This window comes from Podarcis raffonei, chromosome 17, assembly GCF_027172205.1.
Source record: "Podarcis raffonei isolate rPodRaf1 chromosome 17, rPodRaf1.pri, whole genome shotgun sequence".
In the NCBI taxonomy this organism is placed as follows: Eukaryota; Metazoa; Chordata; class Lepidosauria; order Squamata; family Lacertidae; genus Podarcis; species Podarcis raffonei.
In genome coordinates this window covers 39,863,995-39,885,949 of record NC_070618.1, presented here as the reverse complement: position 1 = coordinate 39,885,949, position 21,955 = coordinate 39,863,995, and the positions used below count along the sequence as shown (strand labels likewise).

At 46.7% G+C, this 21,955-nt stretch overlaps 1 protein-coding gene across 3 annotated transcripts; it reads right to left on the bottom strand.

The window, feature by feature from the left end:
* Nucleotides 1-23: 23 nt before the first annotated feature.
* LOC128404915 (ceramide kinase-like) lies at nt 24-21,305 on the bottom strand. Of its 3 annotated transcripts, none has more exons than XM_053370995.1 (13): nt 21,095-21,305; nt 13,404-13,505; nt 12,425-12,550; nt 11,745-11,873; nt 11,576-11,639; nt 8,968-9,113; nt 8,515-8,589; nt 7,935-8,087; nt 6,922-7,027; nt 6,761-6,843; nt 2,416-2,615; nt 1,074-1,267; nt 24-730 (listed from the first exon to the last, which is right to left on the bottom strand). In XM_053370995.1, exons 1-13 carry the CDS (start codon nt 21,210-21,212, stop codon nt 640-642), a joined length of 1,587 nt encoding a protein of 528 aa, XP_053226970.1. In that variant the 5' UTR covers nt 21,213-21,305; the 3' UTR covers nt 24-639. The 3 variants fall into 3 exon arrangements, with proteins under 3 accessions (XP_053226970.1, XP_053226972.1, XP_053226971.1); XM_053370997.1 differs by lacking the exon at nt 21,095-21,305 and adding an exon at nt 17,378-18,288; XM_053370996.1 differs by lacking the exon at nt 21,095-21,305 and adding an exon at nt 16,170-16,397.
* Nucleotides 21,306-21,955: the final 650 nt, after the last annotated feature.

The window sequence follows — 21,955 nt, the reverse complement described above, 5'->3', positions numbered from 1 at the left end:
GCAGGGGGTCTTCTTAAACCCTTGCCCTCTGTTCCAACTACACAAGTTGCTCTTTCAATTGCACTAGCTCTGCTTTTGCTGCATTACTTGTTACATTCCTGTACAAACTGCTTCTCAGTTTTATATATGATTCTGGTATGTAAATGGAAGTTGTTACAAGGAGACCGTGGTCCTTGCATTTATTTCAAGTGGCTTTAGTCTTGAGGGGGGACTCAAAAACCACTTCTGTCTATGAACAAATGGGCAGGGAGGGGTGGTTTGGGGGACGTAGCCTGGCAGACTAAATTTGGCCCACAGGTTCTGCACTGCTGAGCTGGACATTCATTTATTCTGCCAACTGATTTCCAGTGTGATGAGGACCAGGAGGACACTGGGGTTTGGTATCTGCACAGCAGGCAGAGCACCATGGGCTGTTCCTCTCTAGGGTCAGCACCCTAAAATGGCAGGTGTGAGGTGGCACTTCTGCAAATCTGAATGTGGAACAGCGGCGTCTGGTTACAGTTTCTCTGGAGCTGCACTGTTACTCATAGGTCCTGAGATACCAGTCTGGAATTTATTCCCCAACAATGCTCAGGCAGTGGCTCCTCAGTGTTCATGGCCTTGTAGATTCTTAGCAGCAGTCACAGGCTGCGCTGTCATTTAGCTTTGCCCCTCTCTGGGATCAGCAGGAAGCCTACAGGGTGCCTGTTCGATGCCGCGGGCAAAGAGATGGATGAGCCTCCCATGGACTCTGTGGAGAGAAGGGCAGAGAGAGTCATTAGCAGCACTACCGGATAGAAGGAAGACTGCTGTATAACAGCTGTCCAGTTCCCTAAGCATCTTTGGCAACTTCCATGCCTGTGCTTGACTAGGCTACACTTTGTGGAAGGGCCACAGTAAGCTTTTTACTGGTTCTTAACCTGCCAGTCCCAGTTCTGATCACATGCTGTTGCTCTGATACTTCTGGCTATGTCTGTGTGGCACTGAAGTCTCTTTCACAAGCTTCTAAGTGTTGTCTGTAGATTGCTCTACTAACACCTGTGCCCCTGAAGTACAGCAGAAGAATATTTGCCACAACTATCCAGACAACCTACCTGACGCTGATGTCGGTATGTTGCAGGGTCTCACCGTCGCAGGTCCAGCAGCTGGTGGGTGGTTCTTCCTGACATAGCCCCCCACACAGCCCCTTGCGTCGTCGTACAACTGGTTCTCCATCCTTATGGTCTTCCACTTTTGAGGTGAAACGGATAGCCCGGACCCGGTACACACTCACAAAAGGCAGGTCAAACTGAAAAGCACATTTAAGGTTTTTTTTTAAACCCTCTGATCTCTGAAGCTCATGGCATTACCAGAAGGAGTCTTAACCTCTCCAGCTCTAACTCAAGCGGTTGCGGCTTTAAGCAAAGCTCTGTATGAAACTGCCTTCTACTGTCAGAGCAGTGGTCCTTTCAGCCCAAGGCAGACTAGCACTAGTAGCCTGTCCAAGAACTTAGGCAGGTGGCATTTTGCAACTCTTAATACCCAATATGCTTTTTGCATTTCCTCAGCTGCTCTTCATGCAAAAGCGCATGCTCTGAAGGAGAATTTAAAATACTGCCTTTTGACCTGGGAGCCCCCAAAGTAACATGCAGAATATGTAAAAAAACACAATCATGTCAATTCAAGTCACTGCAGTGGAATAAAATACCAGAAGAAGGAGTATCATGACGGGAACAATTCAGCCACTTTTAGAAGCCCAGAAGACCATCCCCTAGCAATAGATGTAAAGGGGCCAAGCATACCTTTCGGATGAAGATGATCCAAAGCCTTTGTGCCACTATGGAAAAGGCCCAATCCTGTGTGTTTACCAACCTAAGTTGGGCAGTGGTGCCACAAGAGCAGAGCCCCACTCTAAGCCTTTGTGGCCTCACCATTTAAATGCATGGAGGATGCTCTTTGTTAACTAAAGAGAGGGGGCCCGGGGCTCAAGATGAAAGAAATCGTCGGAGGGGCTGTTAAGGAAAGGTGTCCCCTGCATCTGACGGCATAGTTCTCCTCATTTTGCTTAAGACAGGACAATGTAGTTGCCTAGAAAAGTCTCCTGTGTTCAGGTTATATTCCGACAGGATAGGATTTCGAACTGCCAGTTTAATGTGTTCAAGACCCTTTCTGTACTCCCCCTACCACTTCAGCCCTCCACCAGGGGCTTCAGACTTTGCCTCAAAAGATGTTCAAATTCTAAAATAAAGAGTTGACCTCCAGTGTCAAATAGGGGGCTTCAGTTCTGGAGCAGGAATAAATATATGCCTGTTGTACAGGGTGCTGAGTTTCACGCATATTTGAGTTTTCATCTACATGGGCAGAATTGCGGTTGTCAGAAAGAGGCTTGGCCTTTTAGGTTCTGCATCCAGCTCTGTGGGGAGACAAGTGCAGGGAAGGCCGAGGCTTTCTCCATACCTGGTCTGAGCCATTGGTGTGCCGAGTCAAGTGTCGCAAGAAGGAGAGTGCTGAGCATTCATGCACCAGGATGAGGTCTGCTGTACCGTCAGCCAAATGAGCACAGGGGGAGAGTCCCTCCGGGCTCTTGGGGCAGGCACTGCTCATGGAGGTCAAGTTGACAGCCAGGAAACGACCCTGAACCTGCTGCCATTCGCCATCTGGGGGGGGGGGGAGGTGGAAGAAGAGAGAGGTTATCCTGGGCAGCTTTAGCTGGGACAAAGCAGCTGCTTGGACAGCCTGTTTGAAAAATGTTTTTCTAAGGTGCAAGACTCCTGACAGCCCTGTGGCAGCAGCAATTTGTTCCATGGAAGTGAAGGTGAGGAACTCCCTCCTTCAATACAACTTCCCATGTGCTGCAGCCAAGCACTGGCATTTAAAAGCTATTTCCAGGGCTAAGCCCTGGCTCAGTAAATCCTGATGGTGGGAGATTAAAGACAGCAACAGTGCCCATTAGCCTAGAGCAGGCAATTAATTCCTATTTGAGGTTGCAAACTTTGCTCAGACCTAGGGATTCCCTTCTGTGTTTCTCTACCACATTCTGCCCCAAACAAAGGCAAGCATCTCAAACCAGTTTAATTCAGTGCCACTGCATTTGCAGGAACGGGGAGATGACAATCTGGGTGGGAGTTACTGGTTTGCTTTTGAGGTCTCCCAATGAAATAGAAGACATGTTTTTGGTTTCATAAAATTTATACACTGCTTGATTGTAGAGAAAATCTCTAAGTGGTTGCTGCAATTAAGGTGGCAGTGAAGGGTCAATATAGTCTATCCTGATGTGAGGGACTGGCTGGATTCTGATGAGTACACACCAGAGGAAGGGGTGTTGGAGACTGACTGGGGAGAAGGGATCTGAGGGAGGCAGAGAGGCAGAGGCAGCAGGAGCTGCAGGAACGGAGAACATAGAACAGTTGCAAGAGGAGGGGGAGAACAGTTAGGCTACTGTAGAGTCCAGGGCTTCCACACCTCCTCCTGCTGCTCCACTGGCTCCCAGCACCAGGAGAGGATTGAAGAGGGAGAAGCAGAAACAGGTTGCCTGCAGGTGGAGTCTTCACCTGCCTATGTGCAGCTCAGGTGGGGAAGATCCATAAACTGAGGTTGGGGGTGGAGCTTCTCTGTTGTGTCAACTGCCTCATTGGGTGCACACCTAGGAATAGCTGAGAGACGTAGGACTGATAGACCTGCCTTTCCCTAAATTGTAAGTGTACTTTTGACAATAAAGAGTTGGTTCCTCACTCTGGCCATTCCTTGCCTCACAGTGCTGTGGCACCTGAGCCTGGAAATTAACAGGGTGGCTACACAGCCCTAGAAGACTATTCTGTGTGTAGTAATAGCACCTCTATAGTACTTTAGGATCCACAGTGCTTTAAACATTCATTAGCTTAGTAATTTTTACAATTTTGTAAAGTAGGCCAGAACTAGTCTTCCCAGCTGTAAGTAGGATGCCTGAAGGCCGGAGATGGCAGCTTGCTTAAGGCTACCCAACAAATTTGTGGTTGAGATGAGATATGAATCAGGGATAGAATGCCATATGCATTTTGCCATGACATTCCTTTTATGAGAAAAAGGCTTTGGGTTTTTAACATTGGCATGGCAGACAGTTCCTGGGCATGCGCAGCTTCTGGCTTAAGAAGTGGGAAATGTAGCTATGATAAAGCTTTCTGCTCAGATGAAAGATGAAAAAGAACACTTTCTTGAATCAGATCTGGCCACTGCAGCGAGACATGGGGCTTGGGGCATCACCTGGTGTCTGCATATTCCAAAACGGGGGGAAAATACAAAATCCTGTACTCAGCAAAGCCAACTCTTTTTTTTACCTTGAAAGCCTCACTGTTGTAGTTACGCTTATGTGCACATTTTCTAGTGCTGCATTTTTCATATTCAGTCACCTTTCTAGCTTGTAATTCTTGAGCAGCCACTGCTTGTGCACTTTGAAAATGCAAAGAGCTGGCATAGCTTAGTACAGTGGTACCTCGGGTTAAGTACTTAATTCATTCCGGAGGTCTGTTCTTAACCTGAAACTGTTAACCTGAAGCACCACTTTAGCTAATGGGGCCTCCCGCTGCTGCCGGAGCATGATTTCTGTTCACATCCTGAAGCAAAGTTCTCATCCTGAAGCAAATGTTACCCGAGGTAACATTTCTGAGTTAGCAGAGTCTGTAACCTGAAGTGTATGTAACCTGAAGCATATGTAACCCGAGGTACCACTGTATACTGTTTTTTATTTATCTGGATGCTGTTCTAGGAACCTTTCTGGATAAAAAGTAGGTATAAATATTTTGCATATGTGCACCTGCAACTGATATACTGGCAACCCCTGAATACACCGTTCATAGGCCATCCCTGGCACCTGCAGGGTCTCTCCCCCCCCATCTTCAAAAAAATTAGGTATCCAATAGAATAGTTTGCAGTGTGTGCTTATTAGTGGTATGTGTGTGGTTTCTCTACTTTGCAAATGTGTTCACAAGCCCAAAAAGGCTGGCAACACCTGAGTAAGTGAAGTGCCTTGAGCATTTAAAAGCACTATGTAAATTATTTTATATACTTTGCAGTTATAAGGAGAAGAAACCTGTTTTAAAAAAATATTTTTAAAAGGTAAGTGGATATTCTCAGGAAAATTCCAAAGCCAGCTCTAGTTGCATACAACTAGTGGCAGCCATGGATGTGTCTTGAGATGCAAAAAGCCTGTTCCAATAGAGGCAACATACACATTCACACATGATACATGCCCACTCATGGAAGCGTGCTGGGTCAGGGCAAATGTCTCTCTTGTTTCTGAGGCCTCTGTAGATGCTGTTCATACATTTAAAATGGGGGGGACGGGGACAAAGAAGGACTGAATTCTGCTTAAAAACATGTGACAGTAAAGTTAGAATTTCTAATCTGTTCAATCATATGGAATTCATGCATATAATCAGATCATTGTCTCACATTTGCATGTCACACCCATATATGGTTCTGGTACAAGAGGGTGCAGCTGAATTTTAAAAATAAAGTAGGATCCAGGGCACATGGCTTCTATGCCCAGACCCTAGAGCAGCTTCAGCTTACAGGAATGCATATGAAGGTACTGAGCCAGATCTAGCCCCAGCCAGTCGGCTGAGTATCAGTCTCAATGTCTAGTTCTCTCGAAATCAAAATTGGAAACAGAATTGTTAGAACCAAAAACTAAGATTTTGTCAAGGATGTATAACTTGCTGTTAAAATGGAATACACAGGATGAAACGGTCAAATCAGCGATGATTAAATGGGCGCAGGACATAGGTCATAACATTATGTTTGCTGACTGGGAGCAGTTGTGGACCACCGGTATGAAGTTTACGGCATGTATTGCCTTAAAGGAGAATATTATGAAAATGATTTACAGGTGGTACATGACCCCAGTCAAGCTTGCAAAAATTTATCACCTGCCTGACAACAAGTGCTGGAAATGTAAAGAAGCTGAGGGAACATTCTTTCACCTTTGGTGGACGTGCCCAAGGGTCAAGGCTTACTGGGAAATGATATATAATGAACTGAAGAAGGTATTTAAATTTACCTTCCCTAAGAAACCAGAGGCCTTCCTTTTGGGCATAGTTGGCCAACGGGTGCCAAAGAAAGATAGAACATTTTTTATGTATGCAACAACAGCAGCAAGAATACTCCTTGCCAAGTATTGGAAGATACAAGATCTACCCACCGTGGAGGAATGGCAGATGCAAGTGATTGACTACATGGAGATGGCTGAAATGACTGGCAGAATCCGTGACCAGGGAGAAGAACTGATGGAACAGGACTGGAAAAAGTTTAAGGACTATTTACAAAAACACTGCAAAATGTTTGAGTGTTAATATGATGTGGGAAGTGAAGGTAACAGGGCTTGTGGGATTTGGTTAAATGTGAATGAAAAGAAAAATGTTAAAAAGGAGAAGGGGTTATGATCAGAATAATATTATGTCATAGTATTCAAGATGAGGAATGGGCAAAAATAATGAAAAATTGGGACATAATAATTAGAAGAATATAATTTAAGCATGGTTTAAATAAGGGTTTGAATTTGCTGAATTTGATTGGAATAAAGAGGAATACAAAAAAGGGAGATGTGAGGAGGTCAGGACAGAGGGGTATGGAATTTTGTAAATGTAAGAAAGTGGATTTTTCTTTTTTCTCTTTTTCTGTTTTTCTTTTTTTGCTTTATATCTTTGTTTTTCTGTTTTTTATGTGAGCTTTATTCATGGTAATGTTCTATCTGAAATGATGAATTTTTTGATTTGTAAAACCTCAATAAACATTTATTTAAAAAAAAATCAATGTCTAGTTCTCTCACCTATGTGCTGCTCCGGTTCTGAAAGGTTTTCTTCCTCTGTCCCAGCCGGTAACTGTTTGCTAGACTCTGAACAGACCACACACCTGAAAGAGAGGGGTGGTGTCACTTCTGATCCTAGCCTTTGTCTTTATTGTAAAGCCAACTGTCAAACTTCCACCTACCCAGAGCGGCAGCGTGTTTGGTCCCTTGGGTTTGCCTCCTCCGTTCTGGCCACTTGGAATTCCACGGTGCCTTCATAGCTGCAGTTCCTTAGCAATGCCTTGGCTCCTGGAGAGAACAGGGAGAGAGTTGTTTTCAACTGACTGGCAGCCTGCAGCACTTCAGAGCGGATTCTAATAACTGATTCATAATCCTAACAATCTCAGCTTTTATTTAAATACCAAGGACTGTGCTCTGGCTTGCTTCGCTTGCCAACCCTGCCTTCCCCCACCTCCTTGGTTGTCGCCAATCCTCCCACCCTCACTCCCCGTAGACCTTGACCACTTCCTCCTCCCCAAACGAACCCCTTACCTTCCCACCTCATGCTGACACCACAGCCGAGGGGGAGGAAGAGTTGGTCTGGCAAGAGGAGGAGCACAGGAAGGAGGCTGGAAGTGCTGGCTGGCCAGCCTGAAATCTTCTGGTGCTGCCACCACTGCCTTATCTGGACCAGGGGCAGATTACCAGGTTTGCTGGCTGCCACTTCCGGCCGCCTTCCTCCTTCCCATGCTGCTCCTCTGGCTAGGCCAATTCTTCACTGTAAATTATGAGGCTGCCGCTTCTGGGTAGCTTCCTTGTCTCAGCAATGGTTCTCCTGCCACTCTTCATGCCAACGGGAGGCTGTGCAAACTACTACAGGAAAACCAATAAGTACAACTATAAAGAGAAAATGTACCTCAAAAAGGGGCCAAATTTACATCATGCAAATTATCCATAATGTTTACAGTTAACACTATGTCATAAACAGAGACACTCACTTGTATTCAAAGGTACCACATTCCCTGGTTATAAGGCAATAAGGTTCATCTTACTGCTGGCCAGGCCTATCCTTGTCCCCTGCCCCAAGCCAGAGAGCCCTGTCAAGCCTAGGAAAGAGGATTTTAGTGGGGTGCTCCAGATATTCAGTGTACATGCTCCCTCTGTCAGTTGGGCATCATTGTTCAGCTTATCACAGTGGGTTCCTTCCCCTGCATACCGGCATAGGTGTAGCGCATCGGGCCCATCCAACGGTACTTCTCACTGGTGCTCACTACATCCCCATAGAAGCCATAGCCAACCAGTGAGACTGAATAACGGAGAAGCTTTCCATTGTGCCAAATGCTGCAGACATCCATAGGTTGGCTGTCCCCTAGAAAACAGAAAAAGGCCACTAAGGTTCCAGATTATATATAAGTTCCACCACCCAGTAGTGTCTTCTGCTACACATTTTCCATCAGAAAAAGAAGTAGCATCTATGTTTACCAAGGTACAGATCTCTGTTTGCATTCCTCAGCAATTACTGGAACACAGTAGCCAAGATCTACAGTATCATTTGCAAAGGCTAAGGGCCTCCAAAAGGATGTCCTTATCTTCTGTGCTAACCCTGCTCATCTATCAGTTGGCCTCCCAACTTTTTTACTTTAGTGGGGGTGGGGGGGTTCCTCAAACCAGGGAGGATTTGCTTCCCCAACCCAGCCTTGCAAAGTTCCCAGCTGAAATATGTCAATACTCCATTCTCTCAAGAGTTGAATGCCATGAGCCATGGAATAAATGGGTAGGAAAGGGAAAATCAGTACCTATAACAATGTGCAGAGCAGAGGTGATGGGGTCGTTTGTTCCCACAGTTGCAAAACAGATGCAGTCTGTAGAACCTGAGGTAGAAATGGAGAGCAACAGATTACTACCCAGACTGGCTGGGGCAACCCAGTCAGATGGGCGGGGTACAAATAATAAATTATTATTATTTAAATAGTTATTATGACATTACCTGGCTGCAAAAAAAAAACCCCTGGAAATGCACCTTACTTTTTCCTGCATCTTCAGATGAGCAGAGCCAAATCTCAAGAACATAAGAGGCCTGCTGGATCAGACCCAAGGCCTGTCGTATTGAAGTATCCTGTTCTCACAGTGGCCCGGCAGGCACTAAGAGGACCATCTGAAAGCACTGGGTGCCCAGAGGTGCTTGCTACCTTGCAGGCCCTCAATCCCAAACACTCTTTCTCTCAAGCACCCAGGGCCCATATACTCACCTGCGGGTATGATGCCAATACGAAGCCTTGGGGACAAGAGTTCTGCATCAATGTCATTCTCTGATCCCCCGGCTTTTTGCTGTGTCCGGTTAATCAAGGCGTGCATTAGCTCATTAAAGGTGCCATCGCCCCCCACACTCACCAGTCTGTGGAGAAATGAGGTAGATTACATTAGGCACTGAGAGAACCTCCCTTGTGGTTCCCAAGTGGAAAGGTCCATGATGGGATTAAATATGGGGGGAAATGTATCAAGTTACAAAAAAAATAGATTGTATTCGGGAATGGGTATCTGACTGTTTTAAATATTACCAAGTGAATGAAGTACTTGTAAAGGACTTGGTGAATGGGTTTTCTTACTGTAGAACAGAGTTTGATATGAATTTGTTAGACAAATATGAGAAGTTAGTTTTGAAAATGTATAGAATACTTCTGGAATGGAAAGGACAAAATGGACAAAATGGTTAAAGTACCGTATTTTTCGCTCCATAACACGCACTCCCCCCCCAAATGTAAAGGGAAATGTGTGTGCGCATTATGGAGCGAATGCAGGCGGGAGGAGCCACTCTTGCTGGCTTTTCGGCGAGGCGGGAGAAGGAAAGCAACCTCCCTTCCTCCGGCTTGCTGGGAAGCCGGCAAGAGCTGCTGACCCTCTGCTCAGCACTCTTTTAACAAGAGGTGCACGCAGTGTGTCTGCCTGCTCTGTGGCTTTTTGGCGAGGTGACTTTATAGTCTGATGGGCTGACTGTAATTCAAGGAAAGGGAGAGCGGCTTACTCTGCTTTCTTTACAATAAGCCGGAAGGAGGGACAAAGAGGGCATCCCCTTCGGTCCCTCCCCCAGCACCTCACTGGTAAATTCAAGCAAAGCGGCTTACAAGGCTCCTGCCCCTGCGTCTCCTCCTCTGTTTTGCTCCGGTTCCAGCGAGGCAAGGCAGCTGCACAAATGTGAGCTCCCCCTCTCTCTTCCTTCCTTCCCTCCCTCCCTCCCTCCCTCCCTCCCTCTTCTAACTTCAAAAAATATTGGGGGGCGGCCAGGTAAGCCCCACCTCACATACCACAATGGGGGGTAGGGGATGACTCCCTCAAATATTTAATGGGGGGTGAAGGCACCTAGGCCCATAGGAGTTGGCTGCTTTGCCTAGGACAAATGTGAGCTCTCCATCTCTCTTCCTTCCCTCCCTCCCTCTTCCAACTTCAATAAAATATTGGGGGGGCAGGTACAGGTAAGCCCCATCTCACAGACTGCAGCTAAATTCTCTCTTCATTTGTTAATGACAGTGATGATGTTTCTTAATGCCACTGTTGACTGCTGTTCACTTTACATGGTTGTAATATGATTCTGATATACTGGTTGTTTATTAAATAGTTTAGTACAACATTTGATTCAGAATATTTTTTTTCTTGTTTTCCTCCTCTAAAAACTACGTGAGTGTTATGGTCAGGTGCGTGTTATAGAGCGAAAAATACGGTAGTTATGATACAATAGGCAAGAGACCAGGGCTATAATATAGAATTTGCCACTTGGGAGAAGCTCTGGAAAGTTAAATTAAAATTTACAGTCTATTATACATTAAAAAAGAATGATATGAAGATGATGTATAGATGGTACTTAACACCGTATAAGATTGCAAAAATGTCTAAGAGTAAATCAAGTACCTTTTGGAAGTGTAAAATGTTGGGTGGCACTTTTTTCATATGTGGTGGACCTGCAGAAAGGCGAAAGGTTATTGGGAAATGAAGTATAATGAGTTTTTTAAAATGTTTAAAATGTTTAAAGTTTATTTCCAATAAACCTGAGGCCTTTCTGTTAGGTTTAAATGGATCATAGCTTCTGAAGGAATTGTTTAATTTGTTTATGTATGTTACGATGGCAGCAAGAATAGTCTATGAACAAAACTGGAAAGAAGAATGGCTTATAAAAATAATGGAATGTGCTGAGAGGGCTAGAAAAAACTTGAAGAATGAAAATATTTTGTAGAATATTTGAAAAAATATCATGGTTGTGTCATGTTGTGTGCACTGTTTGGCCTCCGCTCTTCAGCGCCGGAGCGGCGACTGGGCCAGGACCTCCCCCTCTGCTGTGGGGCCTCTGTTGGGGCCCACCACAGCTACAGACACACCCAGAAGCACAGCCACGGCCCAGTCTGACCCATCACAAGGCCTGCAAGCACTTTTCTGCAGGACTCCTGGTGTCCACTTGTAGCAGATTGCTCTGGATTCCATAGAATTTATGCCCTAGATTGATCTGAGCACACAATGTCGGTGGACTTCTAGTGGGGTCTCAAAGCAGGATGCTGAGGGTCATCAAGACAGCAGGGAACATAGATGCAGGTAAGGTGACAATATGTCCTTTTTTACAGAGGAAAGTCCTCAATTTGAAGAGCTCTCCATTCCAAGTCTGGCAATATAATGCTAATGGGGAGGGCATTTAGTAGCTAGATAGCAGATTGAACAGGCAAACAGATCACCAGGTCACAGTCTTCCCTTGATATTTCTATTTAAGCTGTAAGTATTTCTAAATCAATACGTATAAATTAACATATATGTTCTCCTTTGTCCTCTTTTTTGGTGATGCAAAAGTGGCCATCCTAGATGCTGGCTAGTCCTTACCCATCAAAGTCACTGAGGTCTTGCTGCAGGATGTAGTCATGAGCCTCGTTGGCATGGCAGGTCTCTGGGAAGGTGCAGAGAAGGTCAGAGGTCATGTCACTGGGAATGGGGAAGAGGCCCGTGTCACAGAGAAAGCAGGAGAGTGATGGTCAAGAGAAATGGGACTTACCCAGAACTTGAACATGGATCCCAGCAAGGGTGAAGAGTGGGGCCACCTGACCCTGGTAGATTTCCACTGCTCGCCCGCGTCCCCCAACCGGGTTAATGAAGACAAGGAGGCTCTTGGGCCGTGTAACTCCTGAAGCAGAGGGACAAAAAACATCAGAACTCTCTTGGATGAGACCAAAGGCCCATCTAGCCAAGCATCAATCAGCTTCCTCTGTGAAGCACACATTCAAGTCATGAAAAAACTGCCCTCCCCAATGTTGCCTCCCACCCCCAAAAAAGTGGTATTCAGAGGTACATCGCTTCTGAGCATGGGGTCCCATTTAGCTATCATTTTGCTGTGTCCATACATGAGAGGGGTGGAGACTTGATTTAAAGTCACTGTCAAAACTCCAAAACTTAATAAACCAAACCAGAGTCCAGCCTTGAACTAGCTGAAATAGCCATCATGAGTGCCTTCACGCTCATGAAGAAAGCCCACCTTCCCTTACTACTTACTTACCACAGTCCCCACCAAATACACACACTGGGAGGGCCTTGCTGTCTCTCTCCTCTTGAAAACTAAGCCCTATTCTCAGGAGCAACCTTCCTCTGTCATGGCAACCATGGCCTGTCTCTGAAGGCTCTGTCCAAAAGGAAAGCACCATCTTTACCAGCCCTTTCCACTGCCACCTGAGAACTGACCGTGGTGATGGATCCAGCTCTGTAGGGCATTGACCCAGCGTACTGCCAGCTGAGACTTGGGAGGGGCAGTGAACTCCAGCATCCCCAGGCGCCAACACTCTTGCTTCTCCCGCTGCACAAAGAAAACTGGAAGAGGGGGAAAGAGAAAGTGAGAAAGACTGATGGACAAGAGGGCTGGTGTGGGATCTTGAGAAGCCAAGAGGGAGAGGCCTCCTGTGGCCCAACCCTTAAAAGGTGTGGAGCATACAGGAGATGGCCTGGGGCATTAATTACACATTTTTCATTGGAAATAGTATATACATTTACTTCCATATGTATACATAGTTATATAACTCCTGCTCACAGTCTGAAGAAAAAGGGTGGCTATTGAGATTACCTCTCAATCCTCCTCCCTGACAGGACTGAGAGTCAAGGACTGGAAACAGTAGAACCAGGAAGATGCCTAGAGTAAAGAAGTTCTATTTCTATGGTTAATCAAGGCTCCACCCTCTTCTATGTGGCAGAAATATAACTTTTTCTCCCCCCCCCTTACTGCCGTAAAGACTAGAAACTTAAATTTAAATCAATGATCAGGTGGTCAGGAGTTCATAGCAGTTATAAAATTCACTGTACCATGGAACTAGGAAGAGAGCAATGGGACATCTGGGGAGGAACTAAGCACAGTGCTAAAACCCAGCGAGCCAATTTGGGGAGCACACAGGGGAGGAAAGGTGGCAAAAGGCCCATCTTAGTCCAATAGCTCTTCACCAGAAATAGCATGCCCCACATAAAGAATCCCTGACTGATGTCCATCCAACCTTATTCCGAATGCCACCAAAGGTATTGTGCCCCCAGAAGTGAGCTCTACTGTTTGGACCTTCCACCCAAGATTTACAGTAACTTTCATATTTGACTTTTGAGGCTGCATGCCATGTTCTGTAGCATAAAACTGCCCATACAGGTTCCTATGAAGCTTCCTGCTTTGTTCTATCCTGCTCACCTGTGAAACAGCTTTCAGCCTCTGGAGGATCCTCCTCTCCATCCCTGGTAGCACCAAGCCTTACAGCAACCATCTCCTGGACTGGAATGCAGAATCCCTGACCTGGGGAGAGGGGAGATCCATTATTCAGAGGGCGCAGGTGCTGAGCAAGTGCTGATGGGTTAGAAACCCTTGACTCCACCTTCTCTCACTCTCTTTCAGAACCAGACTGCAAGCAAAGGACTCTTGATTGCAGATATGCAAAATTCCTGTGCTGTATGACTCAACTGCCCACTTACTCTCCTGGGTCTTGGCTGGCCATTGCAAAGCACTTCACAGTTGTCCTTGTTGTCCTCCTTCACACTGGGGGAGAGGAGGTTAGAACACCATTGTCAGGAGGAATGCCAGGACTGTATACTGGCTCCTGGATGCTGGGGCCCCCTGCTCACCATCTCTGCTCATTTATTTGCCCTTTCCCTCTGAGAGTCCAATCCACACACCATGCGGAGGGAGAGGAGGAGGATGCTCCTTCAGGCAGAAGGAGCTGCAGGACAGATGTGTGGGCCATACAGGCTGCCCTGCATCCACTAGGTGGGTGTTACTCAGTTATATTAAAGGTACAGTACTGGCACACAGTGGGGAATTAGCTCAGCATTTATTGATGGCTGACAGAAATATACTATGTTCTCTAATTCAGGCTTCCTCAACCTCGACCCTCCAGATGTTTTTGGCCTACAACTCCCATGATCCCTAGCTAGCAGGATTAGTGGTCAGGTTGATGGGAATTGTAGTCTCAAAACATCTGGCGGGCCAAGGCTGAGGAAGCCTGTTCTAATTGGAAGAAAATGACTGAGAATGGATAATTAACATCTGGGATATTGTGTGTATGGTGAGAAGGCAGTTGGCCAGGTAACATTTTGTGTGTAAAAAATGGCGTGTGTTTATAATTTATTGGAGCAAAAATGTTCTAGATAATGTAAACCCAGTTGTGTTACTTGAAACTTTATGACTTCAATTTGTTCTGTTTGAAATATGTTCTTGTTTTTAGGCCTGGATATTTTTTTTTTTAATTTTTGCAGCTTTATCTATTTTGTATTCTCCCCCCTTTTCCCCCTTCTATATATGAAACTGAACATAAAATAAAACAGTAGTAGGAGTAGTAGTAGTAATGCCAGTCTGTTGCCCTAAAGAGGATGCCGTCCCATCACAAGCATAGGAGTCAACTTCTAGGGGCCAAGGTGAGGTCCCTCCCCCCCCCCAAAAAAATATCTGAAGCCCCCCAGTTGATGGGCATTGTCATTCAAATGGTGCATGTGCTGCGTCTTGTGATTTATTATGCGGGACATGGCTTACCTGGCCTCCCCAATATTTTATTCAAGTTGACACCCCTGATCACAAGTTTTGAAATAACCTTGAACCCTCAATCCAATCTGCTTCTGTACTTGGAATAGTAGAGGCCATCCTGTCCTTCACCTCAGGCCAGCCTTGACACTTGAAGGCAGGTAAAAAATCAGCAACAGCAGGAGGGAGAGCTGCCAAGCCATCGGGCCACAGACACTTGTTTTTTTCCGGCTTTTAATAGCTCCCAGTTCAGCTGGCCAGGAAATTTAAAACTCTGGTCAGGCCAGTAAAATTCTGGTCAAAGACCCATGAAGCACTGAACAAACTGGACCTTTTCAGACCCTATACAGTTCCTAGGGGGTCAACTAGAATAACCAGTTGTGGCACCGATGACGTCTTTGCTGCAGAGGAAGCTGATGTGATCGAGAAAGCCGCATATATATGAATGGTCAGGGGACACATCCTCTGAGCACCAGCTCTCACCCCTAATGGCAAGCATCCAAACCCACCCCCTCAGTTTCCTACACTTCTGCACCAGGGCATCTGCACCAGCCTCAAGGGAAGGGAAGTGTATGCACAACCAACATGCTTTCAGGTCAACCCAGGTCCAGGTCCATGGCAGCACTTTCCCCGTAGTAGTAGAAAGAAGGCCTGCCTCTTCCTAGCATCAGCTTAGTGCACTCCTTCTTCTGATAAAAGGAACAGCAGAGAGCTGAATGCTAAGAAGAGGCCCAGACAGCCAAAACAGCTGGCAGGCAGAAGCCCTGCAGCTAAGGCAAGGGCAGAGATGGGCAAACAGTGGGCCACCTCTTAGGAACACCCCTGAGGCCAGGGGTACATTAGCAGACACGAGAATACAGTTGACCCAACACCTGACCGCCTTGTCTGCTCAACTTTTAAAGGAGCAGGCAGAGCCTGTCACTCACATGGTTCTTGTGCCAAATGAAAAGAAGATTGACTCTGCAACCTAACACTTCTAAGGGGCTGGGGGGAGGGAAGCTGGCTATAGGACTCTTGTCCATCCCTCTGACTCCTCCTCCACCCCAGACCCAGATGGCTCTACTGATTAGCTGGCTGAGTCTCTGGAGGCGAAGGAGAGATGGGCCCAGTGGACTTCCCTCCTCTTCTGGGACATCTGGCAACTCCGGGATAGGGCCCTCATTCTGATCCCTGCCCAAGCTGTCTACAGCCACACACCCCGCTCTGAATCCTCCTCCTCTGATTCCTGCTACCCTTGCCCCATCCTGCCTGGCTCCGCAGGACTCGTGGCAAGCACTCACTCAGAGAGTCATGATAGTAGTGACTACGTGCACGGGTAACTTTTTAAGAGGATTTTACAGGTTCATGGAGGATTGGCTTACTGAGGGCTGTTATTCTTGATGAATAAAAATTGATCTTTCATTTTACTGGCATGTGTCTGTATGTCAGAGACAAAAGATGATTTACCTCCATCATGCCCTTCTTGTGAGTGAGATCCTTGCATGACTGCCTTGTGGTGCATGATTAGCTCATTCCAGACTGAAGCAGCTGACAAAGCCCCACTCCCATGGCTGCTACACACCCAAATGGTTGTGTAAGCTGACTTGCACTCAGCTTCACTGAGGGCACCAAAAAGAGGACCAATATTTATTCATTAGACTCTAGGCAGGTAATTACTCAAAAGACAGGTATTCTCCTCCTTTAACGCAGATATAGATAGATGATAGATAGATATAGATAGATAGATAGATAGATAGATAGATAGATAGATAGATAGGTAGATAATACTTTATTCGGCTATAAGCCCACAAGGTTAACGCAGATATAATATGATCTTCTCACAAAGAAGTACTAATGACCTCAACTGTCCAGATTTCCAAGCTTGGCCTAGTCACATGCCATTTTCCAACAAGATGAAATGCATGTTTCATACTTCACTTTCATAATCAGTGCTTTTTTCGGGGGGGATGCGGGGTACACATACTCCTAAACATTTTGTGAATCTAAGTTTGGCCTCATTGAGGGGCAGTAAATGAGAGTACCCCTAAACATTTTTTAGAAAAAAGCACTGTTCATAATTATGTGTTTTTGAACTGTAAGTACGTGTAACTCCCAAAATACTGTGAGATTATCATAAATGTCATAATGCAGTATACAAGTTTGTGAGATTCAGTACCCACATAAATCTGGGAGCACTTTATTACTGATTCAAGACTAACAAAATATCAGGGACAGGTTGAGAGAATGAGGGGGCCCATAGGAACCACACAGTGTCACTGAGAACTTCCAAGAGGTCCGTCTGTGAAGACCTGGTCCCTTCAATGCAACAGCTGACATATGCAGCATTTCATTTCCCCATAGGAGTCAATGGGAACATCTAGGGGTCCTTCAGGAAGCCACCAGCCCTGGCCCCATCACTTGCAGCACTGAGCTAACCCCAATTCCACCTCACTTGGCTCTTTCACAAACAATGTTCCTCTTCAGTTCAATCTTCTAATCAGATGCCACTTGCTTAAGAATGGAGGGACAGGGGAAATGTTAAGATCAAAGGATGCCAACAGTCCTGATTTCTTGCTGGATAACAAGAATACCAGCAACAGTGAGAGGAACTAGCTATTCCAACTTCCAAGCCTTGTTAGGTGAGTTGAATGACCTTTGTATGTTAGTAAACTGACCTGTTTCACTCAGATGTGAATAAAAATTCCTGCCAGGAGGCTAGTGTGACCTTTAGTGAAAGCCATGCTGCAGTAATCCGACCCTGCAATTCCTGCAGTGAGCCCTGCAGCTTGTTCTTCAGCCACCCTAGAGCAAAGCTTCCGCAAAGGTGGGAAGCGGAGGACAAACAAAATTGCAACACAGGATAGAAAATGTTTTCTTATTCTGCAAGAGCTTCCAATTGCATGCATTGTTCTGCTTCTGAAACTACTTTAGAATCATAGACTGAAAGCAAAATGCCACTAAGGAGGAACAGGCAGTTTATACATGGCTTAGATAGATGCTTTACCTCTTGGAAGCCTTCTATCCATCTTCCCCATCCAAATATATAACAACTATATAATACAGATCAAACTAAAGGGTTGATCTATTCCAGCACTCTAACAGTGCCCAGCCTTGGAAGTTCACAAGCAGACTGCAGAGCAAGAAAGAAACAACTTACCCTTGACTGTGGCCTTCTCCTCCAACCTGGCATCCTCCAGATGTTGGCCCCATTCTGCCTGACCAAGGGTCAAGGATGATGGGAGTTGTAGTCCAACAACGACTAGAGGGCATCAGAACAGGGAAGGCTGCCTACCCGCCTGCTACACTCTGTACATGGGGACTGTATTCAGCTATCATGACAGCTGTCCATAACCCTATCCTCCATAAAAAAATTTAAAGCTAAATAATCTTTACATAGGGACGCGGGCGGCGCTGTGGGTTAAACCACTGAGCCTAGGGCTTGCTGATCAGAAGGTTGGCGGTTTGAATCCCCGAAACGGGGTGAGCTCCCGTTCCTCGGTCCCTGCTCCTGCCAACCTAGCAGTTGGAAAGCACCTCAAAGTGCAAGTATATCAACAGGTACCGCTCCAGCAGGAAGGTAAACGGCGTTTCCATGCGCTGCTCTGGTTCGCCAGAAGCGGCTTAGTCATGCTGGCCACATGACCCAGAAGCTGTACACCGGCTCCCTTGGCCAATAAAGCGAGATGAGCGCCTCAACCCCAGAGTTGGCTACGACTGGACCTAATGGTCAGGGGTCCCTTTACCTTTACCTTTAATCTTTACATCTGCAGAGAAAGTTCATAAGCTATAGTAGATACTTTTTTATATAGACCAAGATCTGCTACACAAACTCTCTAGATAGTACTAAGTAAACCGAATTTTTCTCAGTTTCTTTTCCCAATCTGTGAAATGAGTAAAATTAACTGATATAATGGATAAGGATGTGAGCTAGAAAGCTTCCCCAATTCAGCTATCACCCTTTTCAATAAATGTACTGGGTGATCTTAGACAATCCATTCTTTTCACAGCCTCAGCCACCTCTATATCTGCAAGGTGGGAATAATATTGACCTGCCTTACAAGGTTGGTGAAAGGATTACAGATAAAACAAACACACTTTGAAATCTTAAAATGTTCTCTATAAAATTCTCAGTATTATTACTTCTATCCTGCCCTAGAGGATAGTTGTGAGAAAGCATGAGAGTCACACCAGAGAGCATGCACACAAAGGGATCCCACACAAAGGGATCTATTGACAAACATAATAAGCAATGAAATACAATATGCATGCAGGTGACAACTAGAATCATAGAATCATAGAGTTGGAAGAGACCACAAGGGCCATCGAGTCCAACCCCCTGCCAAGCAGGAAACACCATCATACGCCATGTATAAAACGCCATGTATAAAACCCCCTGCCAAGCAGGAAACACCAGCAGGAGTAAACTAGATTTACTCCTTTATAAAACCACCAGGATCTACTCCTGCTCAAGCCCCACTGAAATGAATTTTCACTCCTCAGTATAAAAGGGCTTTTCACTCTCACATTGCAAACACACACATACAAGACTTTTCAAAAAGGGAATCATAGAATCATAGAATTCTAAAGTATGAGTGAGTATGAGTGAGACCTAAAACAAAATGTTGGGGTGTGTGGAGTGCTCCCTGTTCAGGATTCCACCTCTTCCATTCAATGTCCTCTTGATTTCCCACACATTTGCACATATACACTTGCGAGTTGGACTGCAATCCATGGCCACTAAGGAGCTCAGTTCTCACTGGGCTGTTGGGGGTCCTTACTGCTTTTTTCTATTTGTTTCTTATTGTTTTCGTACTTCTATAAACTTCACATTGTCCCATCCTCCCCATGTCTACTGACACCTGTCTCGTGCATGGTTCGTGCTGTTTTGGCTGTAAAACAAAACAGCACTCTCAACATGAACCCTGGAAATAGGAGTTACTCACACACACCTCTGGCCCTGTGTTCCTTTAGTGATTCTCTAAGTCTGCATGCATTCTTTCCACATCCACCTGTGTTAAATGATTAACCTCAGTGAGCAAACTATTCTGGTCCTAAGAGTGGAGAGATAATTTGTCTTGTTTACCCGGAAAGGTGGGGCAAATATTAACCAAGACTAACTGCATTCAGAGGATGGAACAGCATTACCCTTAATAAAACATTAAAATAATTAGTACTGCGGGACCTCTACTTACGAGCAACTCTGGTTACTTATCCTTCGGGATATGCATGTGGCAAACCCTGAAGTTATTGCCATGCAACTGGGGGAAGAGGGAGAAGCAAAGTCTGCAGGTGGAAGAGAGTGCAGCCCAGGGGCAGAGTACAAGCAGAAGGTCCCAGGTTTCCTTCCCTGCAGGATTAGGCAGCAAATGATGGGAAATACCTTTCTGTCTGAGACCCCAGAGAGGCACTGCCAGTCAGAGGAGGCACAACAGGGCTGGATGGACAGAGTCTGACATGATACAAGGCAGGCTCCTCTGTTCCTAAAATGGGGCAGCCTTGTCAACAATGTCACATCTTTTCTCTGCAAAACCTAGGCAGGAGTGGGAAATGTTCCTGCCAGACTTTGGCTACAGAACCACCCCCCACCCCCACCCCAAGGCTGGATTTAGGTTTGATGTGGCCCTAAGGAGCTCCTGAAGATGTCCAGCTGTCCTTTGTCAACAACAATTGTCACTGTTTTTTGTGTTGAATATATGCTATATGGTAATTTATGGATACCTAATAGGTATCTAAAGCCGTTATATTTTGGAAATGTACATCCAGTTGTTTTTCCCTTTACATTTTTTGGGGGCCCCAAGCTATAGCTTGTATAGCTTATAGTAAATCTGACACTGCTCCTCCCTCTACTCATCTGTCACACAGTGGAGTTCCTACCGGTTGTTTTCAGCATTGGAAGTGATTTTAAAGCAAACAAGAGTCCCCGGAAAGGCCGTAATTATGGAATACTACCAACGTTCACCTTTACAAAGTGGCAAGTACACTGGATAGAGCAAGCCTGTGTAAATCTACTCAGAAGTAAATCCCATAAATGCCGTGAAGATTACTCCCTCCAGAGTGTATACAAGATCGCAGCCTTAGGCTGCATACACAGCATCTCGTTAAAGCACATACACCCCCCGCGCCCCGGAATTCTGGGACCTGTAGCTTTGTGGGGAGAAAACCAGTGTCAGAATTTGGGGCGAGTGTGTGTGTTCTGCTTCAGATATATGGTGTTCACGAAGAGAGACCTGGCGCCTCTCAAACCCCGATGGAAACCTGAAGAATCAAGACCCCCGACGAGCGGCCCCCGTCTTGGAAAAAGGCGCCCGCCCCAAAGCCACCCGCCGGGGTTGCGCTAGATGCCCCCCGGGATCCCCGGCCAGGATTCCGCGAAGCGGGCCCAGGACACTCACCGCTCGTCCGGCCCACCAGCTCCGGCGTGCCCAGCAGGAACTCCCCGCCCGGCGGCAGAGACACCAGCACCCGCCCGGCCGCCGTGCGCAGAGGGCAGCGCAGGAAAGTCTCCCGCATGGCGCGCTCCGCTCGCTCTCCTCGGGGGCGCCGCCCGCCCGGCCTGGGCCTTTACCTGTCGCGGGCCGGCTAGGGCGCCTCCCCGGGGCGGGGGAGCCCGGGAACCCGCCCAGCCTCCGCCTGCCCGGCCCGGCCCTTCGCCCGCAGGGAAGCCCCAGACCCGAAAGGGGCCCTCCCCGTCCCGTGGGAACAGTCTCTCCGCGGGGCCCCAGGAAGTCCTGGTTTATTCTTCCCTCACCAGCACCATTCTTCACTGGGTGCCCCCTTCGAGAGGGCGCCTGGCCAGAGGTAAAGCCACTGCTTTCCACGGGAGGGCAGAGAGCCCTTCCCCGGCTTCACGGACCAGGGCCCCCACTAAGGGCAGCCACTCGGCTATCTGCTGAGGATCTTTGCATCTCAGCTTGAACTGCCTGCAGTTTCCTTCTCAGGTAGTACAGAGAGTTGGTCTCTGGCCTGAAGGGCTTCCTTGGTTGAGGCCGAGGTTGCAAACCGGCCTGAGGATGTTGGAAAACAACTGCGGGACAGGCGTGCCAACTTGAATAAAGTATGGGGGGGCAAGGTATGTCCCGTCCTGCATAAGCAACTACATGACATGGTGCGCACACCCCATTTGAATGGCAATGCCCATCAACCTCGCGGGGGACAGCCCCCTCCAATCTTTTATTGCGGGGGAATGAAGCCCCTTCGGCCCTAGGAGCTGGCTCCTGCGCTGCGGGAAGCAGAGGGCTGCAACAGCCCTTTCT

What these genes read in the sequence shown, in the direction of transcription:
- LOC128404915 (XM_053370995.1), bottom strand. Translation starts at nt 21,212, where the DNA reads ATGCGGGAGACTTTCCTGCGCTGCCCTCTGCGCACGGCGGCCGGGCGG. An exon ending in GGCTGAAAGCTGTTTCACAG is followed by an intron (nt 12,551 to 13,403) that starts GTGAGCAGGATA and finishes CCCCTCTTCCAG; the next exon opens with TTTTCTTTGTGCAGCGGGAG. An exon ending in AGAACCGGAGCAGCACATAG is followed by an intron (nt 2,616 to 6,760) that starts GTGAGAGAACTA and finishes CCCCCCCCCCAG; the next exon opens with ATGGCGAATGGCAGCAGGTT.